Source organism: Scyliorhinus torazame, unplaced genomic scaffold (genome assembly GCF_047496885.1).
Source record: "Scyliorhinus torazame isolate Kashiwa2021f unplaced genomic scaffold, sScyTor2.1 scaffold_1422, whole genome shotgun sequence".
NCBI classification, from domain to species: domain Eukaryota; kingdom Metazoa; phylum Chordata; class Chondrichthyes; order Carcharhiniformes; family Scyliorhinidae; genus Scyliorhinus; species Scyliorhinus torazame.
Genome location: NW_027309149.1, coordinates 32924 through 49572, shown reverse-complemented (window position 1 = coordinate 49572; position 16649 = coordinate 32924). Strand labels below are relative to the sequence as shown.

The window sequence follows — 16649 nt, the reverse complement described above, 5'->3', positions numbered from 1 at the left end:
CCTGCCACATTAGTTTAAACTCTCCCCAACAGATCTAGCAACCCCCCCCCCCCCCCCCCCCAAGGACATTGGTTCCAGTCCTGCCCAGGTGCAGACCGTCCGGTTTGTACTGGTCCCACCTCCCCCAGAACCGGTTCCAATGTCCCAGGAATTTGAATCCCTCCCTCTTGCACCATCTCTCGAGCCACGCATTCGTCCTATCTATCCTGACATTCCTACTCTGACTAGCTCGTGGCACTGGTAGCAATCCTGAGATTACTACCTTTGAGGTCTTACTTTTTAGTTTAACTCCTAGCTCCCTAAATCCAGCTTGTAGGACCTCATCCCGTTTTTTTACCTATATCGTTGGTGCCTATGTGCACCACGACAGCTGGCTGTTCACCCCCCCCCACCCCAAGAATGTCCTGCAGCCGCTCCGAGACATCCTTGACCCTTGCACCAGGGAGGCAACATACCATCCTGGAGTCTCTATTGCGTCCGCAGAACCGCCTGTCTATTCCCCTTACAATTGAGTCCCCTATCACTATAGCCCTGCCATTCTTCTTCCTGCCCAGCTGCGCAGCAGAGCCAGCCACGGTGCCATGAACCTGGCTGCTGTTGCCTTCCCCTGGTGAGCCATCTCCCTCAACAGTATCCAAAGCGGTTTATCTGTTTTGCAGGGAGATGACCGCAGAGGACACCTGCACTGCCTTCCTACTCTTGCTCTGTCTTTTGGTCACCCATTTTCTATCTCCCTCAGTACCTTTCACCTGCGGTGTGACCGACTCGCTAAACGTGCTATCCACGACGTCCTCCGCATCGTGGATGCTCCAAAGTGAGTCCATCCGCAGCTCCAGAGCCGTCAAGCGGTCTAACAGGAGCTGCAACTGGACACACTTCTTGCACGTGAAGGAGCCAGGGACAGTGGACGTGTCCCTGAGCTCCCACATCGCACACGAGGAGCATGACACGGGTCTGAGATCTCCTGCCATGTCTTAAACCTTCGGTTAACTTCAACAACTACAATTTCAACAAAAAAAACAACGAAAAAATAAATAAATATACCAATGAAAAGAAACAGAAAAACAGAAACGCTACTTACCAGTCACTTACCAGGGATAAAAAGCACTTCCTCCCCACCCAGCTTCGAATTCCCACCTAGATTCAAATTCCCAAACTCACTCTTAGCTGTGTCTCACTCCTGGCTCTGTCTTCTCTGGCTCACTGGGAGAACTATGTCCAAGGTGGTGAAAGTCAAGCCGAGTTGGGCGTTGGCACTATTTGGGGTAACGGACGAGCCGGGAGTGCAGGAGGCGAAAGAGGCCGGTATCCTGGCCTTTGTGTCCCTGATAGCCCGGCGGAGGATCTAGCTATTATGGAAGGACACGAAGCCCCCTAGTGTGGAAGCCTGGATAAATGACATGGCAGGGTTCATTAAGCTGGAGAGGATATAATTTGTCTTACGAGGGTCTGTGCAAGGGTTCTTCAGGCGGTGACAACCGTTCCTAGACTATCTCGCGGAGCGTTAGGAGGAGGTCAGCGGCAGCAACCCTGGGGGGGTGGGGTGGGGGTGGGGCTTCCCTTAGGGTGACTTTGAATGTCATATGGGGGTGTTACTGTATATGGGGGAAACACAATGTATAAGTTTTGTATAATTTTTGACTGTTGTGTTTGTGTTTCTTTCTTTTTGCTATTGGGCGGGGGGGGTTTGTTAAAAATTTTGTTGGAAAAATTTGAATAAACATATAAAAAAAAGAACCCCAGTTGCCCTTGTGTGCCATTATTGGCTCATAATCCAACTTCTGTGGCAAAGCATTTTAAAACCTAAATATGTGTTAGCAAGTCCAGCTATTGAGTAAATCTGGTGCAACAGTTTGGCATGTTACAATTCTTGTATTGTCAGCGGTTATAAAAACCAGATTTGTTGTGTGTATCTTGCATGCTGGTTAGCCTCGAGAAAATGTGGAGGAAAACAAACCAGGGTTGCATCTGGCAACGTGGTTACATCTATAATTTTTAATGTTTTATTAGATGCAAGAGCAAAGTGCGAAACTCCACCATGTGGTATCTCAGCGTGATGTGCTACTCGGTGAGGTTGATGAGCTGAAGACTCGTGTTACCAAAGAGCTGAGCACTGAGCTCCTAAAAGAGGAATTCCACCAAAGACTCCAGCAACTGGAGGATGAAAAATTAACCATAGTGAAGGAGAAGGAGAATCTAATAGAGCAACTGGAGAATGTCAAATCTCAGAACAATGAACTGATGAATACCCAACAAGAAAACACTGAGGCAGTGAGTTCAGAGTTAGAACTATGGAGGAAATGTAATTTTGCCCTGATGGGGACCTTGGAGATTCCAATAAATGTGTTAGCAAGATTCAGAGCGATATGTCTCCTGCTGTGTATAAGATAATCTACAGAAAATATGCAGGATGACTTTATAATTTAGCAATAGGGTTTAACTTGTAATTTTCAATGTTTGTATTAGAAGGAAGAACAAGTTAAGGAAATGAACGTTGTGATGTCTCAACGTGATGTGCTGCTCAGTGAGATTGAAGAGCTGAGAGCTTGTGTTTCCAATGAACAGAAAGCAGAAATTCAGGCGAGGGAATTCCATCAGCGGCTCCAGCAACTGGAGGCTGAAAAGTCAACCAGAATAAAGGAGAATGAAAATCTTCAGGCGATGCTGGAGAGTGCTCAAGTGCAGAGGGATGAAATGAAGAGCACCCTGCAAGAAAACACTATGATGGTGAGAAAATGTTTTCTATTAACTGGAAGGATAAATATGGTGGGCCAATTTTTGCTGGAATGATGATGTCATCTGAATGTTGTATGTGGCCTGTTATGCAGAAATTGTTCAGCAATTTTTTGGTGAGGATGAGATATCCCGTGAATTGCAATGTTGTTGGCTCATTTACACTGTATTACCTTCAGCTTTGCAAAATGGCATTTGGCACTTAATCTTGCCATGACTTTAATGAAGTTGCTGCTTTTGTGTATTAGTTCCCTATCAAGCTAGCCAAACAGATTTTCAATAATTAGCTGTGCAAAATCCCTTTTCATGACTTGATAATTGTTGTTGACAGAGTTTGTTTAATCTAATTTTTGCTTTAATTGAATTTTGTTCATATTCTACACCTAATTTGACGAAAATTAATCCCCCCAAGTCGCCCTACTTTTCAGACCTTTGTCTGCTTTTCAACGCTGAAATCCTGTTGATGGAAGGAGATAAGGACTTTGGCCTGTTGTTAACGTGTCAGAACCCCATTGACCTTGCTCTGCCATTATTGGCACACAATCCAACACCTTTGTTGGAAAAGCATTTCCGATCCTAAATGTGGAAAAGCAAGTCTAGCTGACGAGCACCTCTGGTCGAATAGTTTTTCATGTTACAGTCCTTGTATTGTCACTCGGACAGGTTTAGCTCAGTTGGCTGGGTGGCTGGTTCATGGGTGAGGCCAACAGTGTGGGTTCAATTCCCATACCGGCTGAGGTTAATCATGAAGGTCCACCTTCTCAACCTTGCCCCCCCACCTGAGATGTGGCGATCCTCAGGTTAAATCACCGCCATTTAGTGCCCCCACCCCCCCTTCAAAGGGTCATCTGGGACTCTGGCAAATTTACTATATTTTCACTTCAATTTATTAGCTGGGTTCGCTGCACTCCGTATCTTCCAAGTGCAGGATAGCCTCACACAAATGTGGAGGAAGTCATGATGGCATGCATCCGACAATATGATTATGTTTATGATTTTTTTTGTCTTTATTAGATGCAAGAACAAAGTGAGAAGCTCCACCATGTGGTATCTCAGCGTGATGTGCTCCTCGGTGAGATTGATGAGCTGAAAACTCGTGTTACCAAAGAGCTGAACACCGAGCTCCTAGAAAAGAAATTCAACCAACGACTCCAGCAACTAGAGGATCAAAAATTAACCATAGCCAAGGAGAAGGAGACTCTCCAGGAGCAATTGGAGATTGTCAAATCTCAGAATAATGAACTGATGAATACCCGACAAGAAAACACGACTGCAGTGAGTTCTAAAGTTAGATCTATGAATGAAAAATAATTTTAATGATGAAGGGACCTTGTTCATTCAATAAATCTATTAGCCAATTTTGCAGCTGTATGTTATGTACATGATCTGAAAATATGGAGGTAAAACTTACCTCCCCGAACAGGGCGACTAGGGGCTTTTCATTGTAACTTTCTTGAAGCCTACTTGTGACAATACGCGATTATTATTATTCTCATTATTACTGTGGCAAACATTAGCAGTATGGTTTCATTTGTAACTTTTACTGTTTCCAATAGATGCAAGAGCGAGCTAAGGAAATGCACCTTGTGATGTCTCAGCGTGATGTGCTGCTCAGTGAGATTGAAGAGTTGAAAGCTCGTGTTTCTAATGAACAGAAAGCAGAAATTCAGGCAAACAAATTCAACCAAAAACTCCAGGAACTGGAGGATGAAAAGTCAACCATAGTAAAGGAGAATGAAAATCTTCAGGCAATCCTGGAGAGTGCTGAAGTTCAGAGAGATAAAATGAAGAGCACCCTGCAAGAAACTACTAAAATGGTGAGAAACAGATCATATAACTGTTGTACTTTTTTGTTGTAGTCACAAAATTGGAACATCTTTATTCTTTTCGTGGGATGAGAACATTGTTGGCTAAGCCAACATTTGATGTCCATTCCTAATTGCCCTTGTGAGGTGCTGTGCTGCCACTTTGAACAGCTGCATTCCATCAGGTGTGAGAACACCCACAGTGCTATTCAGGAGTCACAGGATTATGGTCCAGCGACAGTGAAGGAACCGGCGATGATTTCGTTTCAAGGTTGTTTGGCTTGGAGAGGAACTTCCAGCTATTTCCATGCGTTTGCTGCCTTTGTCCTTTTGTGTGATATAGATCTCTGTGGTATATGTCGCACGCTTTGAAGATACTGTTGAAGGAGGGAGTGGTGTGTTGCCGAAGTGCATCTTTTATATGATGCACATTGCTACCACTATGCTGGTCATGGAGAGAGTGAATGGTTGAGGTGGTGAATGTGGTGTCAATCAATTAGATTGTTTTGTTCTGGTTGGAATCTAGGCTTTGAATGTTCGAATCACACTCATCCAGGCAAGCGGTGACTATTCCATTACACTTCTGGTGCCTTGTAGTTGGGGAGTCAGGAGGTAAGTAACTTGCCACAGAATTCCCTGTCACTGACTTGCTCTTGTAGCAACAATATTTATATGGCTGGTCCAGTCGGATTTCTGGTCAATGGTAAAAAACAGGATATTGGTGGCAGGGAATTCGGTGATGGGAATGCAATTGAATGGGGTGATGGTTATATTCTCTCTGGTTGGAGATGGTTTTGCCTGACAATTATGTGGCATGATTATTACTTGTCACTTACTCTGCCTAAGCCTAAATGTTGTCCAGGTTTTACTGCATGTAGACGGGGACATGGACTGCTTCGGATCAGAGGAGTCACAAATGGTACTGAACTCTGTGCATTTATCAGCATACATTCTGGCTCTAACCTTGTGATGCAGGCAATGTCACAGATGAAGCAGCTGAAGATGGTTGGGCCTAGGGCACTACCCTTGAGGACTCTGGCAACAATGCGCTGGGGCTGAGATGTTTGGCCTCCCAACAACACAACCATCTTTCTTTGTGCTAAGGTTGATTCCCAGCAGTGGAGAGTTTTTCTCCTGATTCCTATTGACTTCAATTTTGCTAGTGCTTTTTGATGCCACAGGCTTGATATCTACGGTAGTAAGTGTCACTTCAACTCTGGAACTGAAGAGGACAAATTTTGGCAACACAATAGGAGTTACTTGCCTCATAATTCCCAGCCTCTTCTATTCACAGTGCTTATATGACTAACCATTTAAGTTTCTGGTCAGTGGTAACCCCCAGGGTGGTGTTGATCGAGATTTTGTGATGGTAATATCCTGTGAATGTCATGAAGACATTTTAAGATTTTTTACTTATTCCGGAGATAATCGTTGCCTGAGGCTTGTGTTTTGCCCAAATTATTTGCCACATCAGTCCAAACAGAGCTGATTGTATTGGAGATGCCAGTGTTGTAGTTGCACTGGAACAACTTGGCTAGGTGTGTTGATTATTTTGAAGCACAAACCTTGTTGCCAGGATTTTGTCAGGGTCTAGCTTTTGCTGTAATTTTAAATATCATGCACTGTATTTCTTTTATACTTTGTATGTTGCCCAGCTCGAACTGTGGTACTGTACGTGTATGGTGCATATTTAAATATCGCTGAGAAAGCGACATATTGACGCTTTTCATCTTGTGCTCATCAAGACGTTTGCAAGAATACCAAATATCAAGGGAACAACAATTTATACTCGTGAGAAGAGAGTGTTGATTGTTTGGCAAGTGGACTCTGGTACATATATTGGCATGGGAACTTCACCAGTTAACTAATGACTGTTTAAATTCAAACCAAGCAGATTCACTGGTCAAAGCATTGCCCTGGGGAATGAACTAACCAGCTCATGTTTGCAAAATTCAAAGTGTGATGTCTAAATTAGATGTGATTCGATAATTGGACATATTTTCTAAACAAACAATCCTGAATGTTCTAAGAGTTACGCTGATATCTGGAATGAGGGAGTTGTCTTTTGAGGAAATGTTGGGACAGGTTAGGTCTGTATCTGCTGGAGTTTAGAAAAGTAAGAGCCGATTTGATTGCTACATACAAGGTCCTGAGGGGTCTTGACCGGGTGAATGTGGCGAGATGTTTCCTCTTGTGGGAGAGTCTAGAACTAGGAGTCACTGTTTAAAGACTAGGGGCTTTTCACAGTAACTTCATTTGAAGCCTACTTGTGACAATAAGCGATTTTCATTTCATTTTTCATTTCAAAAGTAAGGGGTCGCCCATTTAAGACGGATTAAGAGAAATCTTTTTTTTTAAAGGGTTGTGAATCTTTGGAACTCTTCCTCAAAAGGCGATGGAAGCATAGTCTTGGAATATTTGTACGGCAGCAGTAAATAGATTCTTGATGAGCAAGAGGGTGAAAGGTTATCAGAGGTAGGTGGGAATGTGAGTTAAGGTTGCAATCAGATCAGCCACGATCTCTTTGAATAGCAGAACAGACTTGAAGGGTCGAGTGACCAACCCCAATATTAAGATTATCAGTTGTGGCCATGAGCACTTGCATGTGCTAGGAGCAATATATATTAATACAGAGTTCTATTTGCAGACAACATGTACGCAAACAAAATAGGAGACAGCCGTTCTCTGGCTCATTCCCCAAGGCAATGCCGTGATCAGTCAAAGTCAACCTGCTTGGTTTGAATTTAAACAAAACTTGACAGTTAACTCAATCATTAGTTAACTGGTCCATTTTCCATGGTAACGCATCTACCAATCAGTCTGCTTGCCAACCAATCAACACACTCCTCTCATGAAGTATAAATTGTTGTTCCCTTTTCATTTGGTATTCTGTGATGTCCTCATGAGTACAAGTGGAAAAGCTTTTACATGTCTTTTTTTTTTCATGATACTCGTGTTCTCTGCTACAAAATATTTTGTTTTTTACGGGCAGCAAATCTCTGAAGAAACCTGACTGGCTTTAGAAGTGATTCCTGTGGGAACCTATGGTTCACTTAGTCACTATTTTAGGAATGCAGTCACAACTTTACTAATTTCACTAGGATATTGAAAACATCGGGTGTCAGATTTAGCAGCTTTTTCCTGGTCCTAGTTCAGAATGTAGCATGTGGGAACCTGAAATAGGGCCATACTTCCTCATTCAGTGAGGACGTTAATCAAATCTCATAGAAATTGGAATAATATTTCAGCATTTATAATGTTGCAGAATTTTGTGTGTAACCTTGTGGAATCTTTCCAATTGTTGCTTAAGTGGACAGATGAGTTTAACAGCGTTAGAAATCACCGTGACCGGCTGCTATCTGAGATCAAACAATTGAGGGAGGAACTGAAAGCTCACGTGTCCAAGGTGCAGGAAATGGAACTCTTGCAGAGAGTATCTAGTGATCAACTGGAGAAAGAGAAAATATCTATATTGATGGAGAAAGAGCAGCTGAAATTGCAAATGGAAAAAACCCAGAAAGTTCTCTGTGAAAAGGCTGACATGGTGAGTATTGGGGTTTTGAACTCTTGGGTACTTTAAATTCTGTAGAAGTTAAAATTTGAAAATGCTCTTAAATTTAATTTGCTGTAACCCACAAACCGTTTGTTTTGAGATGAGGGTGATTACTGTAGTGCTGGGAATGAAACCATTATTGCTTTTCCAAAAATGTTAATTTGCTTCTTTGCTTGCCCAATTCTTCTATTTATTGTTTCCCCCTCCATATTCGGACACTATGTACTCGTCATTTTATTACTGCAGGGGGTCTGATCGCTGCTCTTAATCACCAATTTGTGAATTTACAGCAGATGCACCAAATACAATCGGCAGCACAGTGGTTAGCATTGTTGCTTCACAGCGCCAGGGGCATGGGTTCGATTCCAGGCTTGAGTCTGTGCGGAGTCTGCACATTCTCCCTGTGTCTGTGTGGGTTTCCTCCCATGAGTCCCGAAAGACGTGCTTGTTGGGTGAATTGGACATTCTGAATTCTCCCTCCGTGTACCCTAACAGGTGCCATATTGTGGCGACTAGGAGATTTTCACCATAACTTCATTGCAGTGTTAATGTAAGCTTACTTGTGACACTAATAAAGATTATTATTAAAACTATTTCTGAAATCCTTGGGTATAAGACCATAAGTATTGGAGTAGAATTAGGCCATTCGGCCCATTGATTCTGCTCCACATTCAATCATGACTGATGTGTTTCTCATCCCCATTCTCCTGCCTTCTCCCCATAACCCCTGATCCCCTTATTAATCAAGGTATATATGCAAAGGATTTGTCTTTAATCAGGATTTTATTCTTGAATAATTATCAACAGCTTAAGATGGAGGAAAGAAAGAACAAAGAACTTAAAGAATCTGTCACAACATTAGAGGAACAAATTATTACTTTGAATAAAGAGAGAGCTCAAATTGTACCCACTAATTCAGAAACTGATCCTGTTGAAGCTGAAATTAATAAGCTTTGTAATCATCTGCAGGAGAAAGATTTACTGTTGCAGGTATGTTTGATACAGTATATTCTACTAGCAATTTCAATTGTAACTCGTGTTATTGATGTATTGAAGATTAACAAAGTGAGGAAGGAAGTTAGATTATTTAGAATCCTATCTGGTGGAATCGAGGTAGTTGCCAGCTTTTCTTTTGTTTAGACACTTTCTGGAAGATTTGATGCAATTTACCCTGGAGACTGTCTTGTTATTGCAAATCTTGAAGAAATAGATTTCCTCATTGTCATCCATCAACATCACCAAATTGTTTCATATAAAAAGCAAGAAGCATTCCCCATTGAGTTCAATTCAATATCCACCATGTTAACAAAGTGTCTCCCTTGACAACAGTCTCTTCGGGATCTCTTCCAAAAGTGGAGGCTGAAACTGCTATGTGTTAGATGCCATGGAAGGGTATTATATAGTCATGAAATGGCTTACCAAATCCAGGAAGATTTAAGGATGGGCAACTAATGCTGGCATTGCTAGCAATGTCCACATCCCATGAAAGAATAAAGTTCAAAGCATTAGTACTTTGTTACAGCATCTAGTATACTCCATGATTTCAGTTATGGTACAGTATGTTCCAATTTAATAGTTCTCAACCTTTCAAAATATGATCTATTAGCACCGTTTAAATATCTGGAAAATTAAACCTTGCAAATGCATGTCTATATATCCTAATTTCTATAAAACCTTTCTCCATGTCTTTCTTTTTCCATTAGCTCACAATGCACTTGCAAAGGCAGTGTTGTGTCCTGTGTAAGATTTTCAATATGCTTGTTTTGCTAAAGATCTCCCCTTGTTATCATTAATGAGACAGGCCAAGTCAGTAAATTTGTTTTCTTGTACTGGGATACTGCAGGACTAAGACAGTGGTATTAAATTGCAGCAAAACATCTCTCTTCGTTTGGCATATTACAATTTTTTGAGCATCATGGAAAATGGCAGTTTGATGGTTCCCAGTTTTTAAAAAAAATAGTCATAAAGAACTAAACCTGGAGAGTACCAATTTTAATCCACCATTTTAAGATGGGCAGTTTCCAAACTAAAATGAACAATTGGCTGGATATGTTTACTGCCTCTGATTGCTATTTAGTGATCCTTGATGTAAAGGGAGCAAAGGCAGTCATTATGATAGGTCTGACTCAGCTGTCACATTCCTTTCCCATCGGTGAGTAGCTTGAGTACACCCAGTCTGAGATTATATGTGAAGCACGGCCATTTGGACAAAGTCCTCCATCGACTTTGGTAGCCAAGGTATTTCCGATGACGGCGGCGGGAGGCAGCCGCACATTGGAGGGCTCCCGTTCGGGAACGGCATTTTCGCGGAGTACCGCCCGGTCCTAGGGCCAGCGACGGAAGTAAAAGTCTGGAGATAGCGCAAGGAGAAGAAGGATGTCGAAAATCACCCCAAAAACGGCCGGGAAAAAAGCGGCTGAAAGTCCGTTGGAGAGGGGAAAGGTCACCGCGGGGTCAACAAAGGAAATGGAGTGTGGAGCACCAGGGGAGGCCGCAGTGCTTACGGCTGAAGAACTAACTAAGGTGATGGCTGCGGAATTCCAAAAGCAGTTGGTGCAGATTGAGAAATGTATGGAGATGGTGAGGAAGGAGATGAGGGAGGTTTTGAATGTGCTGGTGGAGGAGGCGGTTTCCCCGGTGCAGACGGCGGTGGCGAGCGCAGTGGCGGAGGTGCGAGAGCAAGGGGAGGCGCTGAAGGAAGTGGAGGAGACGGTATTGCAGCACGGTGATCAACTTGCCTCGATGGGGAAGGAGATGCGGAAGGTGATGGACACGAACAAGAATCTGCAAGGAAAAATGGAAGATCTGGAAAACAGATCCAGGCGACAGAATTTGAGGGTCGTGGGGCTGCCCGAAGGAGTTGAAGGACCGAAGCCGACTGAGTATTTTGCCGCGATGCTGGCAAAACTACTGGGGGAGGGGGGAGGACCCCTCCCAATATGAACTGGATCGGGCTCATCGGTCGTGGAGGCCTGCACCAAAGGCGAGTGAGCCGCCAAGGGCAGTGACTCTGTGCTTCCATAGATACAGTGTGAAGGAGAAGGTCCTGAGCTGGGCTAAGCAGAAGCGGGTGGTGCAGTGGGCTGGAGCTGGTATACGTGTATACCAGGACTTTACGGTGGAGCTGGCGAGGAGGCGGGCTGCCTTCAACCGGGTGAAGAGGGCACTGTACATTGGCACGGTGCAGTGCGGCATTGTATATCCAGCAAAGCTGAGGGTGACTTACAAGCTCGGGGACTTTTATTTTGGAACGGCGGAAGCAGTGGAGGAGTTTGCGAAGGCAGAAGGACTGTGGCAGAACTGACAAATTGAGGATTGGTCATGTGCCGAAGTAACCTCATGACTGTATTTTCTTCTCTTTTTTTTGTATCACTGCGCGTGGGTATATAGAGGCTAAAGGAGCCAATGTTGCATATATTTGGACAAGGGAAGGGACGGGACTTTTACTCGAAAGGAGGGCTCTTTGGGGTGTAGATGGATATGCGGGGTTTGTCTGCTAAAAGGGGATCTTTGGGCTTTCCTAGGGCCGGGCAAGGGGGAAAGGGACCCGGGCGGGGGCCTCCACGCTGGCTGGTTTAAGCCAGCCAGTGAACGGGAGTGAGGTGGGGGGAGGGGCTGTGGCCATCGGAGCCTGACTGAACTGGGTCCGAGTGGTCTAGCCGGGATGGAAAGTTGGGAGGGAACCGAGGTTGGGGGAGGGAACCGAGGTTGGGAGGAGGAGTTTTACAAGAGGCATTGGACGGGAGGAGCTGGAGATTTGGTGGGGGGGGTACAACTTTGGGGTATCATGTACGGTACTCTCTTAGAGGTTGGATGGCGTTGGTTGGGGGGCTGGAGACCTTGGGGGGGGGGGGGGGGGGTGGGGAGAGAAGAGCTGTGTGAGATTAAGGGTGACTACGGGTAATCCCTGATTTGTTTTTGTCATTTGTTTATGTAAACATGCGGGTTGAGGTTTGGGGGTTGGTGGGTAGATGGGATCGTTGTTATTATGGGGACTGACATATCTTGCTGATTATTGTTTATTGTTGATGGATGTAAATGTGGGAGAAAATGTGAAAAAGGAGGAGAATTAAAAAAACATTTATATAAAAAAAAAAAAGACTTTGGTAGCCAAAAATTAGCATCAGAATAGAGGAACAAACTAGAGGGCAAATATTTTTTTCCTGTATTAATGTTGGATTAGATTGTTAATCTTTCAAAAATAGATAGGCTTTGCTTGGAAATTTAATGCACCTTTAAGGCCAGTACAAGCTTTGCCCTGTTTCAGAGTTTGAAAATATGTCCTGTTTTGAAGTGTCACTTCCAGAATTGAATTGCAGACTCTTATATAAATTTAAACTTATCTCAACAGTGACTAAACAAAATTACACAAACCTAGTAAATAGAATTGCAGTGTCACATATTAGCAATCTATGTGCTGCAACTGAAGTTTGTCCTTGCTATGTGATGACTGCTGACTGCTAGCAGTATTGGAGCTGGTGCGTAATTTATATTCCTTTGTGCCAATTGGGGAAATGATTTATTTGGTCAATCGACCTGGCTAATGTTTGTTTCATTACCCCTCATTTTGACTGCATGTATTTATTATTCAGAACGCAATTCAGAGTTTATTTCAATTGAAAAATGAATACCAGATCAGCCTTTCTAAAACTGACCAGGAGTTGTTAATAGAGGCGGAAGCATGGAAAGAACTACTGATCAGATTTTGTTCTGAAGTGCCTGAAGGATCAACTGAATCAACAGGCATTGGGAAGCTACAGAAAGAGAATCAGCAACTATATGAAAATCTTGTGTTGTGGAGAAGTGACTATAAGGTACTACATGCAATAGAATTTGTAATGACAATACTTTTCTTAGTAAATTTATAAATGATGGCATAGTGGTTAGCACTGCTGCCTCACAAAGCCAGGGACCCGGGTTCAATTCCAGCCTTGGGTGACTGGAGTTTATACTTTCTCCCCTTGTCTGTGTGGGTTTCCTCCAGTTTCCTCCCACAGTCCGAAGATGTGCAGGTACATCGCCCCTTAGTGTCCAGGGATGTACAGGTTAGATTACGGGGATAGTGGGGGGGTGGGCCTAGATCGGGTGCTCTTTCAGAGGGTCGGTGAAGACCTGATGGGCTGAATGGCTCCTTCTGCACTGTAGGAATTCTGTGATCTACTGTCTGCATTATGGTCTAAATTTGAAAAATAAAATACTGCAGATGGAAGACTGAAATAAAATCAAAAACACTGAGCAGATCATGTAGCATAATGTAGAGAGAGGTGGGGTGGGTTTATGTTTCAAGTCTTAGCAACTTTTGTCAGAATTTGTGTTTCTGGATCTGTAACGTGAACTCTACTTTCCTCTCCCACAGATGCTGAGTGTTTCCAGTAAATTTCTATTGCGATCTAAATTTGATGTTTTTTGTAATCTAGTTGTTTAGTAGGGGAAAGTGATTTCATTTTATAAATTTTTAACTTTAGTTGTTTCTGAATTTAAATGTGGTGAAACTTCATTGGTATTTGCTGCCGCAGTGGTTGTTCAAATAAAGATGAACTGGTAAAGGGTAATCCCATAGATTGAAATATATTGTGAAGATTGGCAGCACGGTAGCATTGTGGTTAACACCATTGCTTCACAGCTCCAGGGTCCCAGGTTCGATTCCCGGCTTGGGTCACTGTCTGTGCGGAGTCTGCACATTCTCCCCGTGTGTGCGTGGGTTTTCTCCGGGTGCTCCGGTTTTCTCCCACAGTCCAAAGATGTGCAGGTTAGGTGAATTGGCCATGCTAAATTGCCCTTAGTGTCCAAAATTGCCCTTAGTGTTGTGTGAGGTTTCTGGGTTCTGGGGATAGGGTGGAGGTGTTGACCTTGGGTAGGGTGCTCTTTCCAAGAGCCGGTGCAGACTCGATGGGCCAAATGGCCCCCTTCTGCACTGTAAATTCTATTGCTTTTAAATTGATCCCTCTGTATTAAGTTAGATAAATGCTTGGACTCTGCATAGCTGATAAAGTATAATTTTAGAGTGTGTGACAGATTCAAATTGAACAGCAGAGTAGTTAATTTGTTGGAAAGAATTCTGCAAAGTCTTCATATTTTACAACAATGTTCCATGTAGAATTTACTTCAATAATAATGGAGATCCTATCAAATATAATGGGGCTGGTATTATGTTCCTTCTATTGTTTAAAATATCCCTTGCGTGCAGTTATCCTGTTGTCTCTGCCCTTTGCTTTAATCCAACTTCTGATCATTAATATTGCAGAGTGGTTTCAGAGATCACCTGCAACAAAACAACTGCATTTGAATTAAGATTTGCACCGTACCGTGGCTCTAAAGTCACAATGGCTTGGGCGGTTTGCAGCCTAGCAGTTGGTTGCTTGTTTGGGTGACCTGACCACTTGCCTATTTGCAGCAAGCTGAAGTTTATTATCCTACCTTCAATCCATATATAATTGCCGTGGAAAACAATTCTGTGGTATCAAGTGTATTCATTGGTGTTAGCAGATTTTTTATTGTATTGTAGCTTAATCAAAAGCTTAATCAAAATGGAAAGCTTGAGAAAAGCAAGAAATAAAAGGGTCTAATCTGACTTATTCTAAGGTGCAAAAGTATTTCAGTAGGTGAATGCTAGGTTTCAGCTCCATCCTATTCATTTTCACGGCTATGCCTTTTTTCATGTTTATGCAACAGAGAATGCTGAACGCTGTACCTCGTCGTGAGGCGCAGTTTCAGGAGCGTAATCGTGCATGTGACGCAAACCTAGCCGAAGAGAAAAAGAGGAGTGAAGAATTGCGCTTGCAGTTGCAGATTCTGAAGAAGCAAGTATCTGATCCAGCTGAACTGGAATTGATATCGGACGAGAAGAATGCTGAAATAAGAAGAATTTCAACTTTAATTGCAAATAAAGAACACCACTTGCAGGTTTGTATCATTTCCTTCCGAATAGTTAATGATCAGGGGACAAGAACATTATCATCCCAAGACCGTGTTCCAGCTTTGACTATTTAACTGAATTTTACACAAAAATGATTCATGTGGCTGCAAACCTGACCCTATAATGGTATGTTGCTTCCCAGAATATTCTGGAAGTGGGGGGAGATAGAGAGCGAGTGTGAATCATATGGAAGAATGGTCCATAATAAAGATCTAGGTAGAAAGCAGTTGAGGTTCTGCAGGAAGACTTGGGGAGGTAGGTAAGAAAGTATGCTAGGAAAGCAGGATCTCAACGGTGGTCATTTCCAGATTACTGTTACTTATTGGTCAGTACTGAAATAGGAGGGGAATGCAGATGAATCCATGGCTGAAGAAATGGTTTTCAGACCGGATAGAAGGGGGAATAAAAAGTTAGGGTGGCAGTATTGGTTGGGGAAATAATCACAGCTTTGACGAGGTAAGATAGTCTAGAAGCATTATCAATTGAGACCGAAAAAGAAAATGCTGGAAAATCTCAGCAGGTCTGGCAGCATCTGTAGGGCGAGAAGAGCCAATGTCTCGAGTCCAATGACTCTTTGTCAAAGCTAACAGACAGAGAAAGTGGGAAATATTTATACCGTGGAGTGACAATAAAAGATGAGTCATAGCCACAGAAACCCAGGGGAACTGGGTGCTAATGGCCACAGAAACCAAGGAGAAAGAATGCTAATGGCAGTCCCCAGAGAGAAAAGATGTGAAAGGCCAAACAGCAGAGAAACTGACATCAGAGGGTGAACTGACCGATGTAGATGTGGGGGGAGGGGAAGGGGGAAGCAAAGTGGAGAAAGGGTAAGGAAAGGTGGATAAGATGGTGGGGGGAGGGGAGGGGTGGTGGGTTAAACTATATTAAGAAAGAAAGAAATGGTAAAAGACAGTTAAAATGAAATGGGATGAAAATAAATGGGTCGAGGTGGGGTGGAGCTAATCATCTGAAGTTGTTGAATTCAATGTTGAGATAGGAAAGCTGTAGCGTTCCTAACCGGAAGATGAGATGTTGTTCCCCCAGTTTGCGTTGAGCTTCACTGGAACATTGCAGCAGGCCAAATACATATGGGCATGGGAGCAGGGTCTTTTGTTAAACTGGCAAGCAATGGGAAGGTCAGGATCCTGAATGCGTACAGACCGGAGATGCTCACCAAGGCGATCACCCAGTCTGCGTTTGGTCTCTCCAATATAGAGGAGACCACATTTGGAGCAGCGAATGCAATAGACCAAATTGGAAGAGATGCAAGTGAAACGCTGCTTAGCCTGGAATTGTGTGTTTTGGGCCTGGGATGTTAAGCATGGAAGAGGTAAAGGGGCAGGTGTTACACCTTCTGCGATTGCATGGGAAGGTGCCATGGGTGATGGGAGAGGTACTGAGTATGGTGGAGGAGTGGATTAGATTATCCCGGAGGGAACGGTCTCTGCAGAATGCTGACAGAGGGAGTGAAGGGAAGATGTGTTTGGTGGTGGCATCACGCTGGAGCTGGTGAAAATGGCGGAGGATTATGCTTTGCATACGGAGGCTGCTGGGATGAAATGTGAGAACGAGAGGGACTTTATCCCTGTTCTGGGAGGGAGGGGAGTGGCGCGGGAAAGGAACCGCACATTGTTGAGGGCCC

General features: G+C 43.5%; 1 protein-coding gene across 1 annotated transcript in view; it reads left to right on the top strand.

Moving 5' to 3' along the window:
* Positions 1–2010: 2010 nt before the first annotated feature.
* Positions 2011–16649, top strand: part of LOC140407277 (uncharacterized) — a gene marked incomplete at both ends in the record, with an annotated part of 34001 nt that continues 19362 nt past the window's right edge. The window contains 8 exons of the mRNA XM_072494889.1: positions 2011–2271; positions 2467–2727; positions 3748–4008; positions 4290–4550; positions 7849–8082; positions 8899–9081; positions 12684–12905; positions 14764–14994. Coding sequence (XP_072350990.1) covers positions 2011–2271; positions 2467–2727; positions 3748–4008; positions 4290–4550; positions 7849–8082; positions 8899–9081; positions 12684–12905; positions 14764–14994 — 1914 coding nt within the window. The remainder of the gene's footprint in view (positions 2272–2466; positions 2728–3747; positions 4009–4289; positions 4551–7848; positions 8083–8898; positions 9082–12683; positions 12906–14763; positions 14995–16649) is intronic.